Source organism: Cynara cardunculus (assembly GCF_001531365.2).
Source record: "Cynara cardunculus var. scolymus isolate 2C chromosome LG 2, CcrdV1, whole genome shotgun sequence".
In the NCBI taxonomy this organism is placed as follows: Eukaryota; Viridiplantae; Streptophyta; class Magnoliopsida; order Asterales; family Asteraceae; genus Cynara; species Cynara cardunculus.
Genome location: NC_037529.1, coordinates 65,146,007 through 65,163,323, shown reverse-complemented (window position 1 = coordinate 65,163,323; position 17,317 = coordinate 65,146,007). Strand labels below are relative to the sequence as shown.

Below are 17,317 nucleotides of genomic sequence, written 5' to 3'. Positions count from 1 at the left end.
TCAGAAGTGAATTCAGACTTCAGACTTCAGCACCTCTTAAAAAACAAACGCCACCTAAATGTCATCTGAAATTTTAAGTGGTAAACGTATCACTTAATACCTCTTAATCTTAATCCGCCCTCTATCAAATGGTTCATATTTTTTGGGCCAGAAGAGATTTGTTAGCAAAAAGTATTTATCTTTTATATTTTTGTAAAAAAACTATTTATCTTTTATGTTTTTTTACCAGTTTGACCGATTCATATTTCAGACGTAAAAACAAACAATCTTACCGATCCAGATTTCAGACTTCAGGACCACCTCTTGTAAATCAGAAGTGAAATCAGACTTCAGACTTCAGCACCTTTTAAAAAACAAACGTCACCTAAATCTGAATTTTTTTTCTTTAAAGCTGTTTTAGAAAAAATAAAGAGTTCATACAAAATTAAAATAAACCAAACAAATTTAATATATTACATCTGAAAGCAAAATTTAAATGTAGGCACTATAAAAACCCTTGTAACAATAGATGTTCATCTGTGATAACTCCTAACATTCGAAGATTAATAGGTACACGTATGTTGGTTCGAATACTGATTTTAAAATTTGTGATGTGCACATATCTATCATCAATCTCAAAATATAAAACCCCTTTTGAGCATTTCCAACATATTCTTTAAGATAGGAAAATGTAATTTTTGTTCTATATTTTGTTCTAATAAATTCTCTCTCTATATATATATATATATATATATATATATATATAATTTTTGTAAAATAGTAGAGAAAGTTCAAAAAATAGAGAATTCTCTAAAATTGATCTGTGGAGAGGGAAATTAATTTTTCATTTATACTCATTAATGAGATTGAATTAGTATGTGACGTCTGGTTCGCAGATTCTGATGAGAATTGAAACTGTGAATTCCTTTAACTAAATTTTGTTTTCTTATTTGGTTTATTATTTTCTGTGGAAGGAATCTCTAAAATCCATCACATTCTGCGACCAAAGGAATTTAATATTATTTAGCAACTACATGATATTTTGATTGAATGAAATTCTCAGTTTAATACCAAATATGTCCTCAACCCAATATAACATAATCTCATAAAAAATACAAACCTACCCTAATCTGATAAACAAGAAGCCAACACCTCCAAACTTGATTTCTTCTGGATTCTCCATCGCACTCCATTGCAAACCAGATTTTGATCGCATAATCAGGTTCGATGTATCTCTGTTTGATTTCTTCTAGGCTCTCCATCGCACTCTCTGCTCAATTTCTCTCTGGTCGATATTCTTTGTGGTTGATTTCTATTTGATACCAGACTTCAACATAGCAGAAACCATCGCATAAACTAGGTCGGTTTTGCAATATGTACTCGATTTTCATAAATCTGTGATGGTCCTGCTATATGTACTGGATTTTGCTATATGTTCTACTATAGAGTTTGTTTTGTGTATAGAATTTGTGATAAATCTGTTTTCTCTGCTCGATTTTAAGTATAGAATCTGTTTTGTATATAAATCTATGAAAAATATTTGTATATAAATCTCTACAAATCTATTTTTTGAATGCATGTATTTACAATTTTGTTTCATGCTTACCTTTTTTTCATGTTAAATTTGGGTTTAACAAGTTGTTAGATAGTTGTTTTTGTTAGATGAATTATCCTTTCAAAATGATATTTTAGTCATTTACAATAATTTTATTTCAATTCCAAAATTACATCATGTGAGTCAAACTGACAGATTCCAATTCTTTTAACAAATTTCATTTTAATTCTGACAACCAAAAAGTTGGTCAAATCTGACAACATTTAATTCTAATTCATTTAAAGTAAAATTCAATTGAAAGATTCCATTTCATATCAAAATATTTTGCGAACCAAATGTTACCTTATTATTTTATATAATTTTTTATTGTAAAAATGTTTTAAAAGAATAATTTTATAAAATATATTAATAATAAAATGCTTGTTAAAATCTTTACCATAAAGAATTTGTGGAAATTACTAATATAGGGGTTACTTGTTTACCTTTTAATAGTTCCATTAAGAGACAACATTTGAATCATTAAGAGATGAATCTTGTTTGTAAAAAAAAATTTGTTTTTTAATGGTTTTAAAACTCTCTAATTGATTTTATATCCTGGATTTTCCTTAACTATTAAGAACTCTAATTTCATTATACATAATTACCAAATAATTATATTTTATTTTGCACTATATTATAAGAATTTCTTAATTATTTTGATTACTTAATCATTCTCAACAACAAATCATTCAACAATTACCAAACAGTCCCGACTCCTTTTAAATAGAAAAAGAAAAAAAAGTGTAATAGGTAAGATCACAAGGGATCCATATACGATAGAATATAGCCGTTACCATGATCCGATGCCACGTCTTTACAAGTTTCAAAACGCAGGGCACCACCGTCTTCACTTGACACACACCATTCACACCTACATCTTCACGCTATAATCACTTCTCCATAATCACTTTCTTCTTTCATACCTTGCCTGAAATTCAACTCAAACCCTTTCACCTTCCTTCAGGGTTTTCTTCTTTCTACATCGATTATCAAATTGGACTACAGGATTCGGAGATACTCAAAGGCGATCGGTACGCATCTATGGTTTTCCCCTTTCTTTTTGTGTTTGATTATCATTATTCATCTATTTCAACTTGTTTGATTTCTAAATTCGTATTGATGACTACGTGGAGTGTTCAATTTTACTGACTAGAACCACAATGTTTTATGATCTGACACCCAATTTGAAAGGTTTAGTGGTTAAAGATGATACGATTCGGAACCAATATAGCTAGGGTGTCCTGTACATACTATTAGGGTATGGAGTTTTGTGATTATAATAAACAATCGATCTTCTGCAGGTGAATAGACAAGCAACATCATGGCTTCAAGTTCCGAAATAGGGCTTGCAGCAGCCTTAAATATCCTCACTGCATTTGCATTCTTGGTTGCATTTGCCATACTTCGTATTCAGCCCTTCAACGATAGAGTATATTTTCCAAAATGGTATCTGAAGGGGTTAAGGAGCAACCCGCTTCAATCAGGCGCATTTGTGCAAAAGTTTGTTAACTTAGATTTCAGGTCATACATGAGATTTCTGAACTGGATGCCTGCTGCACTTCACATGCCAGAGCCTGAGCTTATTGATCATGCTGGATTAGACTCTGTTGTTTACTTGAGAATCTACTTAACAGGGTTTGTACTGTTCTTCATATTCGTTAGTCTTCAATTTCATCTTTGTCTTGGACACTTTATTGTTGTTAGAATCCCACATCGGCTACACTTGGACACTTTCGTTTCAATACGTGTTGGAATTCCCTTCTTTTCTCAAGGGTTCTTTTGGAGAGTAATATGGGTTCCACATATTTTCACAACTGTTACATAGGAACACTTTCAGAAGTTTCTTATATCATACATAAATGATGTTTAGTTTTCTTGATATGTTCTTGATTCTTTTTTCTCTTTTTCTACAAAACAGACTCAAAATTTTTGTCCCCATCGCATGCCTTGCTTTCACAGTCATGGTGCCCGTCAATTGGACTAATCGGACTTTGGAGCAGTCTAAATTAACATACACCGAGATAGACAAGCTTTCAATATCCAACATTCCAACTGGATCAAACAGGTACTTACTGCTTTGCATTTCATCTTTAGTATCTAAACCAAAATAAAAGAAACCCAGTATCAGGAAGTGGGATTGTTTTTTTTTTGGGGGGGGGGGGGTTGGGATGTATGCATACTTGACGTCTACCTCAAAGAGTAGAGCAGCTGTTTCTGTGAAAACCTCTGGCTAGTGCAAAGTGTGCAAAAGGAGAGGATAAAGCTTGCACCTAAAAAATTGTTGCATTTCATCTTTATTTATTTTCATTAGCACTTAATGGTTCTTTTCTCTTAGGTAGGTAATAGCGATAGGTTATGTCATATTTTGATTGTTAATACGATATATAAGGACCGCTGCTCTAAAGAGTATTACACCCTTCATTGTGAAATATCTCATTGAATCTTGTGTGTGAAGAATGGTTTAAAGTTGCTGCTTACTGATCATTGGAAGCATTCTCACCTTAATTTTGTTGGCTTTAATGTTGGAATATGTTTCACTTTCTTGTATCTAACCTTTCTCGGCATTAAACCTCAACATTAAATATTGGTTGCAGGTTTTTTACCCATATAGTCATGGCTTACGCCTTTACCTTTTGGACATGCTATGTTTTGAAAAGAGAGTATGAGATAATTGCATCAATGAGGCTGCATTTTATTGCATCAGAACAACGGCGGCCTGATCAATTTACTGTAAGATCACTGTTTTTGTTGAATGTAGTGTTAATAATTGAATATTGCTATGTTCTTATAACTCTGACTTGTTTTGCTTTGAAAGTCTTGATGCTGCAAAACTTTACTTCTATGGCTCAATTAGTATTCAAGGAAAATTTGTGCACACTAATGGCTACAAATAGGGAAAAAAACAGTTTTTAAAATGTAAAAGAGTTCATATAAATTCTTGAATTTGAAATATGATAGTTTTGTAGATATGAATCGTCAAAAACGATGAACGTGTGAAATCAAGTTTCTAACTTTGTTATGTGTGTTGAGTGTTTATCAATCATGATCTAAATGTTATAAATTGCCGTTGATACAAACTTTGTGCATTTGAGTTTCGCCTGTTGACATCCCGATTTCTTAGGTGCTCGTCAGAAATGTGCCGCCAGACCCTGATGAGTCAGTCAATGAACTTGTGGAGCACTTTTTTCTTGTCAACCATCCAGATCATTACTTATCTCATCAGGTTCCATCACCAATAATTCTATTGATATTTTTATTATGTAATATATTGTTTGTTAATTCTCGGATCCATGTTCAGCTGACTGAAAAATATGCTAAGGTATTGGGAACAAGTTCAGACATATAAAATGTTTATTATTCCCATTTCTTATACATACAAGTTCATTGCAGGTTGTTTATAATGCAAACTCACTCTCTAATATGGTAAATGAGAAGAAAAAGAAGCAGAATTGGCTTGATTACTATCAACTGAAGTATAATAGAAATAACCAGTCAAAAAGACCATCAATGAAGGTATTGCTTTATTTCATTTTAAGTCTGTATATTGCCAGCTTTGAAAGGCGGCCTACATCTTGCAAAATTTCAAAACAAAACTAAATCAAACTGACCCAGTATATCCCACTTGAGAAGTAGAGTCTAGGGGGTGAGATGTGCCAAAGGCGGACCTAGGAAAGATTCAAGTGGTAGCACCATTTGACTATAAGAAATGAAGCTATGGAATTTTTTTTGCAAAATCACGTCTGATAGCTAGTTCCTTGCTTTTGTATGTAGGTTCTGTGTTCTAGTCTTTTATCCCAATTTTTTTAGAAACATAATAAACCTAAAATAAAGCTAAGAACTAAGAAAATAATGCAAATGGGATTCGAACCCCCGCCTGGAATGGGAGAAAACACCATGTAAATCAACTCTACAAAGAGAAACTTGTGTTATTATTGTAGTTTTAAGGAATATACGGTTGCACCAAGCAAAATAATACAATGACACCTTTCATGACCCTAATTTTTTTTTTCACTATGACGGAGGAATGAAGCAGTGGCCCGTGCCACTGTATGCACCATAGTGTACACAGTCCTGCTCCAAAGAGTAGAGCGGCATCTTGCAAATTTTCATATTTCTCTAAGCATTTCTTAGGATTTTATTTTATTTTCTTCATGGAACAGACTGGTTTTCTTGGCCTGTATGGGAAGAGTGTGGATGCTATTGATTATTATAAAGATGAGATTGAGAAACTAATGAAAGAAGTAAGTGCCGAAACCAGATGTTCTCTATGTTGCGTGTACTTTTTGTTGTCATATCTAACTTTTTTGATACATTAATTGCCAGATATGTAAAGAGAGGGAAAAGATTACTAAGAGCTCCAAGTATGTTATGCCTGCCGCATTTGTATCATTTAAAACACGATGGGGGGCTGCCGTTTGTGCGCAAACTGAACAATCAAGAAACCCAACTATTTGGTTAACCGAGTGGGCTCCGGAGCCACGTGATGTCTATTGGGATAACCTTGCCATTCCATTTGTTTCACTCACAATTAGAAGACTTATAATTGCTGTGGCTTTTTTCTTCCTTACATTCTTCTTCGTGATTCCAATAGCATTTGTACAGTCACTTGCAAATATTGATGGAATAGTAAAAGCAGCTCCTTTCTTGCAGAGCTTTTTGGAAGTGTAAGTTAATTTTTTGTGATCGCAATGTTCAATATTTTTCTTTTTGTATTAATTATCGACGTAGATTTGTTTTTCATGCAGGAAATTTGTGAAGTCTTTCATCCAAGGTGTTCTTCCAGGAATTGCTTTGAAGATCTTCCTCATCCTTCTACCCTCAATTCTGATGATGATGTCTAAGTTTGAAGGATTCACCTCTATATCAGCCCTTGAGAGAAGATCTGCGACTAGATATTATATTTTTCAGTTTATCAATGTCTTTCTTGGGAGCATAATTACTGGGACTGCTTTTCAACAGCTAAATAACTTTATCCACCAGTCGGCTAACACGTAAGCTTTTCCTAACAAACACTGCTTATGGATCCTTCCATCTTGATATTTGATAAATAGTAAAAATAAAACCTGTGCGCACACACACACACACTCACACTCACACTCACACGCACAGATCTTGATAGAGTTTAGAAATCACGGGCCTGGGCAGGCGAATGGAGGTAGGTGGGAAGAAGAATCTTGGAAGGTTTTAGGGTTTTAATTTGACATGAGTAGTTTCGTGATTTACAAAATCTTGTCCCATCTTCCTGATTTCTGTTGGTAGGACTGAAAAAATGCATTTTTATCTCACTCATGTCGTAATGTCGTGTCAAATGTGGGACAAGTATTTGCACTATCCTGCCCGTCCTGGCCCACAATCCAAATGCATCTTAATAGTCATTGCCCAAATTTTGTTAGAAGTTACCCAAATGATGTCTAAAGACACCTTTTGTGTGTTGGAACCAAATCGCATGCTCAAGAGCACCATGGGTGGGGAGGGAGGGTAGGATGTATGCAAACCTTACTTGTATCTTGAAGAGTAGAGACACTATTTCCATAAAGACCCCTATAAACGTTGATATGCTTTTTCTATCTCATGTATATACATTTGTCTGTTTTGGTGCCAAATAACATGATTATTTATATCTCATACATCGTTCTTCTTCTATACCTACAGTATCCCGATGACAATTGGTGCATCTATACCGATGAAAGCAACCTTCTTTATAACTTATATCATGGTAGATGGATGGGCTGGAGTTGCCGGGGAGATTCTGAGGTTGAAACCACTAATATTCTATCATTTGAAGAATTTTTTCTTGGTGAAAACCGAAAAGGACAGGGAAGAAGCAATGAATCCTGGAAGCTTGTCTTTCAACACTGGTGAACCTCAAATCCAGCTTTATTTCTTGCTTGGCCTCGTTTATGCTGCCGTCACCCCGATTCTGCTTCCTTTTATAGTCGTATTCTTTGCCTTGGCTTATGCTGTATACCGTCATCAGGTAAGTGTCCCAAAATAAGTATACATATTTCTATTTTAGTTTATCTCAAAATAAGTGGCTACTTTGGAAGTTAAGTGCTTAATTCATTACTCCCTCTGTTATTAATAACCACATGGAGAAAAAAAGTTCTACTTTTTAGCCACCTCCAAATTTTTTCTTACAAAATAGCCAATAAACCGCAAGTTAACGATGCAAGGCACTTTTCTTTGTGGTTTGTGCCATTTTCTGATGCACCTAGATGAAAAGTGGGCCCACCGCAAAAATAAATTGAGACACCACAGCTTGTGGCACCGCAAGGACATGGGCCAACGCACAAAAAGCAAGCTAAAGACTCAGTATGCGGCACCACAAGGATATGCTGCAGCTTGTGGCACCGTAAGAAAAAGTATTTTGCGGCGTTGTCTTGCTGTTTCTTGGCTATTTTCTGTGGGGAAAAAATGGTGGCAATGATATAATTTTTTTTTATGAGGTTGCCATTTATATTGTCATTTAGTTACCTAAAAAAATGTAATAATTACACATTTCTAAAACCATGAGCTTTTTTTAGTGTGGACATTTATTTTGGGGTGGAGGGAGTGTTTACGAATTATATTATTTCTGTACTGACCGTTGTTTTCTGGTGTAGATTATAAATGTCTATAATCAGCAATACGAAAGTGCAGGAGCTTTCTGGCCGGATGTTCATGGCCGCATCATAACTGCACTGATTGTTTCGCAGCTGCTTTTGATGGGTCTGCTTAGCACGAAAGAAGCGGCTCAATCAACTCCGTTGCTTATTGCACTCCCGGTGCTGACGATATGGTTTCACCGATTTTGTAAAGGCCGGTTTGAACCAGCTTTCATTAGGTACCCTTTACAGGTGAGTTTACTTCTTATTTTGGCATAAATATTCGATGCATGGCAAATGAGCCTTTTAGGATGTGCAACCGTCATTGGATGTTCTAATACAGTACTTGATGGAACTTTAAGTTTATAAGACCAATATATAATGGTGTTACGATGAAGATAGGCAACCTATCAAGTTCTATCAACGAAGTTGGACAACCTAATAAGACATTTTATAAAAGGGTCATATAAAATTGTTTGCTTTTTGAGTCTTATTAGGTTACTATATTGACTATTTACTTTTTGAGTCTTATCTGTCCAACTTTATCGATAGAACTTGTTAGGTTGTATAATTTCGTCATAACAACTTATTGTAATGTCATTGTATATGATGCACAATTATTGATCCCATAAAAAAAAGCCTCCTACACGTCCTAAGAACCCCATTTATATACTTAGAAAAAGCAAAGGAGTCTCCGGGAAAGTTGTTTTACTTGAAATCTTGATAAAAACCGACACATCCGTAGTTCTTACCATATCGATCGAGAATGTTGTCCGCGTTATGCTACTAGTTCAACAAACTGTTGTTTTGTTTACGAATTATATATTATTTTCGTTTACAGGAAGCCATGATGAAGGACACGTTAGAACGCGCAAGGGAGCCATGTCTAGACGTAAAAGATTATTTACAAAACGCATATGTTCACCCGGTCTTCAATAACGAAGACCGATGGGATGGAAGTGATGATGGTGGAGTCGTAAGTGAGGATGATGAGTGGCCGAAAGAGCCGGCACTCGTCCCCACAAAGCGTCAATCGCGGATGAACACACCATCACAGAGCAAAAGGAGTGAGTCGTCACGAACCTTGTTGTCCGTTACAGATGAAAGATCATGTCCGTAAGACGGATACCGGTTTTGATGTGAGGGATTGAGATTGGGATTGAAATGAGGTCTCCTTTTGGTGTACATAGTTGTTGCTTGGGTAATGTGTTTGGTGTTTGCAGTTTGGGCCATCTTGTTCTTGATGGAAAACCCATTGTGCCAATGTCTGATATCATTAAGTGGTTAATAAGCAGCTTAATGAGCAATGTTCTTTGATAACATATGTTTTTTCTTACAAATTGAATGGTATTTTATGTAAAAGTTGTGTTTAGGATAAGAGACTTAAAAAGATATGGCTCTAATAAACATATAAAAACCTTGAATCTAAAGACAAAGTCTAACATGAGAGTTTTATTAAAGGTGTAATTGTTAGCAGCTTAATGAGCTTAATGAGATTTACAATTAATTCAATTCGTTATGAATGATTGTTTAGTAGTGGTTTAATGATGTAGAATGTAGCTTATTTAGTAAATTTTTAAGGAGGAGTTTTATGTTAAATATTTAGTAAACTTTTAAGGAGAAGTTTTATGTTAAATATTAAAATGAATAAACTATATAAGTTAAAAATAATGAATAATAGTGAAAAGGTATTTGTATTTAAAATTAAAAATAATATGCAAATAAATGGAGATAGTTTTTATTTATTTATTTAAAAGAAGGTTCCAAATATGGACGTTAAAAAGATTCCAGCGGTCAAACTTCCATTAAATCTGCGTTGTCATATTTTGGACATGGCAATCATTAGTTGTACACAACGCATCAATACTAGTACACCCTGGATCTAAATAACAACATCGACGTTTCCTTGGACTCTTCGTTTGTTTCTTCCACCGGTGGCTCCCACGCTCAGCCTTGCCGTCCGGTGGCCTCTCACCGCTGGATTCAAACTATAACATCAAACTTGAATCAATCGTTAATTTTTTGATCTGGGTTGTTGGAGAATTGTAGCAATTTCGAGTGTCAATCCGCAATCGATTCGAAAAAGTCAATGGATGAGGTGATCACCATAGCCGATGCGGCGTACCGCGCTAGTAAGGTTACGGGGACGGCGGCGATGCCTTCATCTTCAGTTCCGGTCCTCCCCTACAGTGTTCCGCTGTTATCAGCATTCCTTGCCTTCGCTATTGCGCAATTCCTCAAGGTCATCACCACCTGGTCAGTTCGGTCTTCATCGACTCCATACCCTAATCTATCTTTGCATCGAATTGAATTGTTTGAATCTTTCTACCTGATCGTTATATAATTCTGAAACTTGAAATCGTATCTGCCGCTGTTGAAATTGATGATTTGATCAAGTGTTTGATGCTTCGATTAGATTACGCTTCAAAAATCTGGGTAATAAGCAGAGGCATGGTAGCAAAAGCTGTAGTTTCACATATATTCTGAGTTACTCCACTTATTGCTTGTTGGTTTTGAGATGAACTGCAGAAATTTGGTAATTGAAATCAAGATCTAACAGCATTAGTTCTTTATATTGTGAATTTTTGTCAATATAGATCCCTTCTGATCATACAGCACTGTAGACTGTAGTTTCAGAAACATGTTAAACACCAGTACTTTACAAAAATACCCTTTAAGCGACAAGGAGATTAGCACTTTTAAGAATAACTGTGGGTGTTCAGACTAGCTTGCATGTACCTCGACTAATCTTATGGGGCGCTAAAGTTAACAGCCAAACAAACCCTTTAGTGGCCTTGAGGGAACTTGAACCAGTGACCTTTAGTGAGCATTGGTTTATCAGCATGTTTTCTGCTACACTTTTTCTGTTTTTGTAGACCCTTGGCATCTCCTCAATTTGATCTGCAAGTATTGACCTCTATACTGTATTTATCTTTTTTTAACTTGGGCTTTTCAAAATGGTTAAATTGGTAAAGCTGGGAACTGCGGGTAATCGCTGCATTTACTGACCTCTCCATCTGTCATTCTTAGAAGCTCAGGTATAAGGAAAAGAGATGGGATCCTAAAAAGATTATGGGCTCGGGTGGAATGCCATCATCTCATTCTTCAACTGTTGTGGCACTGGCAGTATCCATAGGTCTACATGAAGGGGTCGAAGCATCAACTTTCGCGATTGCTGTTGTCTTGGCTTTTATTGTATGTGTTTGTGTTTCTGAGATGTGGTTGTCTTTTTGCCAACTCATGAACTGTTTAGCTCCATGGCATACTTATTCTTGTGCTTTTTCTACAAGTGGTCTCATTCTTTATATGTTGAAAACGTATGCAGGTTATGTATGATGCGTCTGGAGTCAGACTCCATGCCGGACGCCAAGCTGAGGTATGAGGCTTTGTCACAAGCAATGGAGCTCTATTGTCTTTTCCTTTCTCAATCCTCATGTCTGTCCACAATTCTGCAGGTGCTGAACCAGATTGTCTGTGAATTTCCTCCGGAGCACCCGTTATCAACATCCAGACCTCTGCGTGATTCTCTTGGGCATACTCCGTTACAGGTTTCTTGGAGTCTACTTTCCAGTTTGTTGAAATTATGAGACTTTGTCTAAATCATGAGTACCATGTCATATTACATGTTATGGGGATCTTATTTTGGAACATACAGTTTCATAAAATGAACTCAACTGACAATGGAAGGGGAAATATCTAGTTTCATAACTCAAGCATCCATTTTTTGGTAACTGTGGGTGTTTGGCCTCCTTGTGCACGTCCTTGCTAATCCCATGAGCCCCGAAAGATAACAGCTTGGAAAATCCCCGATGGTCCAACCCAAATGGTTGACCTATGAGGATGCTAGTTGAGCTGGACCTCAAGGTAAGCTTAGAGTGTGTTTGGTACGCAGACGGGAGGTGGACGGGTGAAAGAATTGCACAAAGTTTTAGGGTCTTAATTTGACATGGGTAGTTTAGTAATTTATCAATCTTGTTTCAGTTTACTGATATTTGTTATTTTTGGTATCCTACTCAATCTTGTCTTATCTTGTCCCTGTCTAAATGTCGCATCAAACATGAGACAACTTGTTTTTGTCCTTGAAATAACGAAAGGCTTTTTAATTCGATGAACTGATTTGAATTTTCGCAGGTGGTTGCAGGGGCCATGTTGGGATGCATAGTCGCATTCGGGATTAAAGTGTCCGGCTAATTGATTGCATTGGCGAAAGGTAGATGATGCGAAGCATTCGGCTACTGGAATTGTTGTATTTATGATTGTTTACGATCTATCATGTACTTCGAAAGGTGGTTTCCTCGACCTCCTACAACTTCTGTAAAAAAAATGTCGCTTTTTTTTAATTGCCAATTTTACCCTATATAAAGTATATATATCAAAGTGTAAATCACACCTTCCACACCCTACTTTCAATTGAGACATACCGGTATAGTTTCGTTTACAGTATATACTAATCGTTTATTTGAAATATTTTAATTAAGTTAAAATAAAAATTATATATCATTTAAATAATTAGAATGTATATAATAGTTTATAAAGTAATTAATAAATATTGTAGTGGGGACCACTTTTGAAAGTGTAGGTGGATTTAGGGGCTCTTTGGCAGTTGCAGAATTATTTGGTGCAGAATGATTACGTGGTCAGAATGATTAACAGACTCTCATTATATAATGCAAAATGAAATATAATTATTTGATAATTGTTTACAATGAAATTAGAGCGCGTAATGGTTAAGGGATGCCCATAATACAAAATCATTCAGAGGGTTTTAGAACCATTAAGAGACAGACTTTTTTTTGTCAAATAAGATTTACCTCTTAACGATTCAGATACTGCATCTTAATAAAACTATTAACAGGTAAACAAACAACCCTTTAGTAATTTCTTTCATGACAATTATTTTCTAAGAGTTCTCTAAATTTAGATAAATTTCGCGCTCACTGACTTTCTCCATATTGGAGAAAGTTTTGGAGAATCTAATGCAACAAAAAACCAGCCAAAAAACTCTATTTTCTCCATTTTAAAGAATCTGTTAAATATGCTCTTAGTAAAACAATGATTTCTTGTGTTATGGGTGATATACATTCTTCGTAATCTTTTTATCTGTTCTTACAAAAACGATAATTACGATAAGTTTTGTAGATTTAATCTAAGAATATCTGTCGTCTTTTGCCTCTTCAAAGAAAAAATATCCAATTTGTTCTATAAGTTGTAATATTCTAACTGTTTTATATAACGGTATTAAATCAGCATTATCAAGATCAAGAAAAGACTCCTAGATTTATTTGGACATCAATATCAAGAGAAAGATCTTCATCATTCACAAATAGCTAGACAAACACATTTCTTGTTAAAGACAAACATTATTCAAATCAGATTAAGAAACGATTTCAAAACAAAGTATCGTGTCACATGTCATTATTCAACATGAAAGCACAAAGAAGTTCCGGAAAGGGTTTTAATCTCTACATCTATGCGAGCCGATTAATCCCAGGACGACCACTTGCTTTGCAGGTAGCCCGGAGTCATTGCATTTGAACCTCCGTGGCTACAAGATGATTTTTATTCCTACTTGGATTTGAACATGAGACCTACAGATACTTTTGACCTTTTAAGCCCAAAATCAAATCAATCAGACACCACCCTTATAGTTTGGGATATCAAATTTTGGTTGTATGGTTAGGAGATCTCTCGAGAAAATTGTTATCTCAACCTCTCGATGCTCAAAATCTGTACATCTTTAACTTATATTTCATTTTCACCTTCGATTATGTGTTAAATTGTAATTGTTATATGCTTATTATAGATCCAATTGAATTACAAGATCATTCTCAAGGTACCTTCATTATATTAACCCTTATAAATAATGGTATAATATAACCATAATAATATTAAATTATTTTATTTTATTGTGTTATAATTAGTTATTGTATTTTATTTATATTATTGTAGTTTTATTTTCTTAAGATTACGTTGAAAGAGAAATATTATTTAATATATTTCAACATGTAAAACTTTGAATTTTATGAATCTGAACGATACGTGATTTGTGGTTTACACACGAGTTGTATATCCAATATGTGCATAATACACAATATGTCCACACATATATAATATATATGTCTGGAGCATATTTGTGAGGTTTTCCCTGACTTTGTCCGTGTCAATAAACAATTCGAAATACCTCGACTTTTTAGGGTTGTGGGAAGGTATCTGATCGTGTTTTAGAGCTGATTCTAGGGTTTTCTTCCCCATTTTATCATCCTTTTCACTTCTCTCCTTTTTGGCGATTTTAGGCAACTTTGGGTCGATTTTGGAGCAAAATGGAAGGTTTACATGAGGATTAAAGATCATTTGGTGGATGGTTTCAAGATCTTGGTGAGGTAAGTTCTTGGGTATTTTGAGTTTCATTTCGGGGATATTTGTGGATCTAAAACTTGTGTTCATATTTGGTTATTTCTAGGTTGTGACCTAGATAAAGTTTCTAGACATGTTTGCTTGTGGATCTCAAATCTTCATCTTTCGAAGCTGCAAATGGGTTTGGAAACTAGGTTTAACCTAACTTAGCAAGATGAGTTTCAAGTTACTTTGGTGTCTATTTGCTTTTGTGCAGTTTTACATGTTTAATGAGTTTTGATAAAAACATGATTGGGTAAATGTTTGGAAAACACATATTATTTGACTCTCTTAAGTTATAAATCATGCGATTTGTGGTTGTCTGATGAGTTTGAAGTACAAACCAACGTTTGTATAATTTCTACAACTAATGGTTAATTACTTGACCCTTTTTGGGCATTTACATGTATATGGGCATAAAAAACATTTGGAAGATTCATACTTTGAAGCATTTGACATTTAAACCCATGGATTTGGGACTTTTGTCGATCTAAAACCATTTAAAATGTTGTGATTAAGAATTGTCCAACTTTTGAGTCGTTCACTACAATTAATGCTCATAATTGAGTTTCATGTGATATTTTAGTATTGTTAGCATGGTTTTGTGGAGTTTTAGAAATAATGGTGATTGTTCGGCATTATCACTCCTTTGGGTGCATTTGACTTCATAAACTTTATAAAAAGGCATATAATCGGGTTGTTCGAATATTTTGGGAACCCAAATCATGTTTTATTTATCATAGGATGATTATCCAATAATAACATAATGTTTTAGATGTATTTCTATTTTGGTACATGAAAATGCTTATTCATTGTTACTTGGACACTTTATGTATATATCTGCATAATTACTTGGAAATACATGTCATTTGGGTTTGTTTAATCTTCAAGCTTAAAATATGAAACATTGATTTTATTGCTTTAGAATCCATGTGCATGAGTATTGATGGTTTTTATTTCTTGAAATCACTGGTTTGAATCAAGTGAAAACTCTTATGGTTCTCATCTTGAAACCTTTGGTTATGTCAAGCAAAGAGTTTTGATGTTCTTGTCTTGAAGCCATTGGATCCGGTCAGGTGAGGAGTTTTGATATTCTCAACTTGACCCTTTAGTTGTAGCAAGTGAGGAATTTTGATATTGTCACTTGGACCCTCGGTTTGAATCAAGTGAGGAGTTATGATGTTCTCATCTCCCAACATTGGAGAGTAAGCACTAAGTTCGTTTGATGATCTCTAGGTGAAACTCGACAACATTGATTAGTGGTTTACTTTGTGTTCCGCCATATCTAATGAAAACAGGTCTTCCCCGTTATTGAAAGATGTTATTTGGTACTTTGAAAATAAAGTATTTTGGAAAGATGTCGTATTAGAATGCAAACATTCTTTCAGTTGTGAAAATTGCCATTTTAGAACAATCGTTCAATTTTATTGTTTTCTTATTGGCAATATAAAATGCTTGAACTCACTGGGCTTCAAGCCTAACACTTTTTCTTGTCGACATGTGCTTCAGGTAGGAGGCCGTACTAGCGACAGTTGAGAAGAGTTGAGTGTTAGTTAGATACTCGTGAAGGACTTAGCTTTTTCGATATCGTTTGGAGATAACTACTATTGGTTTTAGTAACTCATGCCCTTATCCTAGACCTAGTGAAAGGTTTGGTTTCTAATTTATTGATGTAAATCCTTAAATTGCCATTTTAGGTATTCGATTGTTATGACAAAAAAAATCATGTGACAATTTATAGTACTGATAATTATTTTATTATCGTACATGTTTTAACATCCAATGTGACATTTGATTTGTTGGAATCCGACTAAATTTAAAGGAATTGGAATGATCAATTCGATTAACCAAATCTCATTCATACATTTCGGTTATTCTTTAAGTTTTTTTTTTAATGAATTCAAGAAAAATTATTATGTTGTTTATATTTACTCCATCTCACCACGATGGTTATCACTTGTCACCGTCGTTAACACCACTACCACCACCACCGTCCTCTTCACCACAATCGCCTTCACCTCCTCACTGTTGTCGCTGCACACCACTGTCACTGTTGTAGCCACCACCACCACTACCATCCACATCCCCACCAATACCATTGTCGTCTTTGCACCGCCACCACACCACCATGACTACCACGATAGTGGTCACCACACCCACCACCATCATTGTCATCGTCCCCGCTTCCACTACTAATTAAAATCATCATTAATTTTATCATCTATACTGTATTATAAAACATTTGACAAAAACTCTTAAAAATCATTCTTTATGCATGAAGTACCGTGTATTAATTACAAAAAAATTATGCGTAAGTACAACTTAGTAAAGCTTCATTTTTGAATTCGTATAACTAAATGTAGATAAATATAATCAAATACATGATAAACATCTCATTTTTTATATAAAAAATCTAAGATATGATTAGGATAATCATTGAGTTCTAATAAAATCATTATCTTTATAAAATTTTATTGTTAAGCCAAAATAAATTACTTTATTAAATCATAAAAACATTATTTTTCTCAAAACCACATAAATCATATTATATCAATAAAGACAAAAATACATAATCAAACATAATTCCCAGAAATCAATGGCATCATATTTTATTTCAATTTCTACCGATAATGAGACACAAAAAAATAATGAGACATAATTCCCAAACACCTAACCTTACGAGATACGGCATATTGAATGAGTGAACGAATCATGATCACAACTCACGTGCACACGTGCCCCCAATTCGCTCCTTCTTTCTGTCTGA

At 34.7% G+C, this 17,317-nt stretch overlaps 2 protein-coding genes across 2 annotated transcripts; both read left to right on the top strand.

The window, feature by feature from the left end:
- Positions 1 to 2,513: 2,513 nt before the first annotated feature.
- LOC112506894 (CSC1-like protein At3g21620) lies at positions 2,514 to 9,443 on the top strand. The gene is made up of 12 exons (XM_025111216.1): positions 2,514 to 2,604; positions 2,875 to 3,208; positions 3,492 to 3,638; positions 4,168 to 4,303; positions 4,695 to 4,796; positions 4,964 to 5,086; positions 5,734 to 5,814; positions 5,897 to 6,237; positions 6,319 to 6,564; positions 7,226 to 7,550; positions 8,176 to 8,409; positions 8,999 to 9,443. The coding sequence occupies exons 2-12, from the start codon at positions 2,895 to 2,897 to the stop codon at positions 9,275 to 9,277; spliced, it is 2,328 nt and encodes a 775-aa protein (XP_024966984.1). The 5' UTR covers positions 2,514 to 2,604; positions 2,875 to 2,894; the 3' UTR covers positions 9,278 to 9,443.
- Positions 9,444 to 10,030: 587 nt separating this feature from the next.
- LOC112506678 (uncharacterized membrane protein YuiD-like) lies at positions 10,031 to 12,523 on the top strand. The gene is made up of 5 exons (XM_025110908.1): positions 10,031 to 10,413; positions 11,196 to 11,352; positions 11,483 to 11,533; positions 11,613 to 11,705; positions 12,289 to 12,523. Exons 1-5 carry the CDS (start codon positions 10,247 to 10,249, stop codon positions 12,346 to 12,348), a joined length of 528 nt encoding a protein of 175 aa, XP_024966676.1. The 5' UTR covers positions 10,031 to 10,246; the 3' UTR covers positions 12,349 to 12,523.
- Positions 12,524 to 17,317: the final 4,794 nt, after the last annotated feature.

Excerpts from the sequence above, each read along its gene's own strand:
- LOC112506894 (XM_025111216.1), top strand. The coding sequence starts at position 2,895 with ATGGCTTCAAGTTCCGAAATAGGGCTTGCAGCAGCCTTAAATATCCTC. Across the intron at positions 4,304-4,694 it reads GGCGGCCTGATCAATTTACT|GTGCTCGTCAGAAATGTGCC; the intron begins GTAAGATCACTG and ends CCGATTTCTTAG. Across the intron at positions 4,797-4,963 it reads ATCATTACTTATCTCATCAG|GTTGTTTATAATGCAAACTC; the intron begins GTTCCATCACCA and ends AGTTCATTGCAG.
- LOC112506678 (XM_025110908.1), top strand. The coding sequence starts at position 10,247 with ATGGATGAGGTGATCACCATAGCCGATGCGGCGTACCGCGCTAGTAAG. Across the intron at positions 11,353-11,482 it reads CTGTTGTCTTGGCTTTTATT|GTTATGTATGATGCGTCTGG; the intron begins GTATGTGTTTGT and ends AAACGTATGCAG. Across the intron at positions 11,706-12,288 it reads TTGGGCATACTCCGTTACAG|GTGGTTGCAGGGGCCATGTT; the intron begins GTTTCTTGGAGT and ends GAATTTTCGCAG.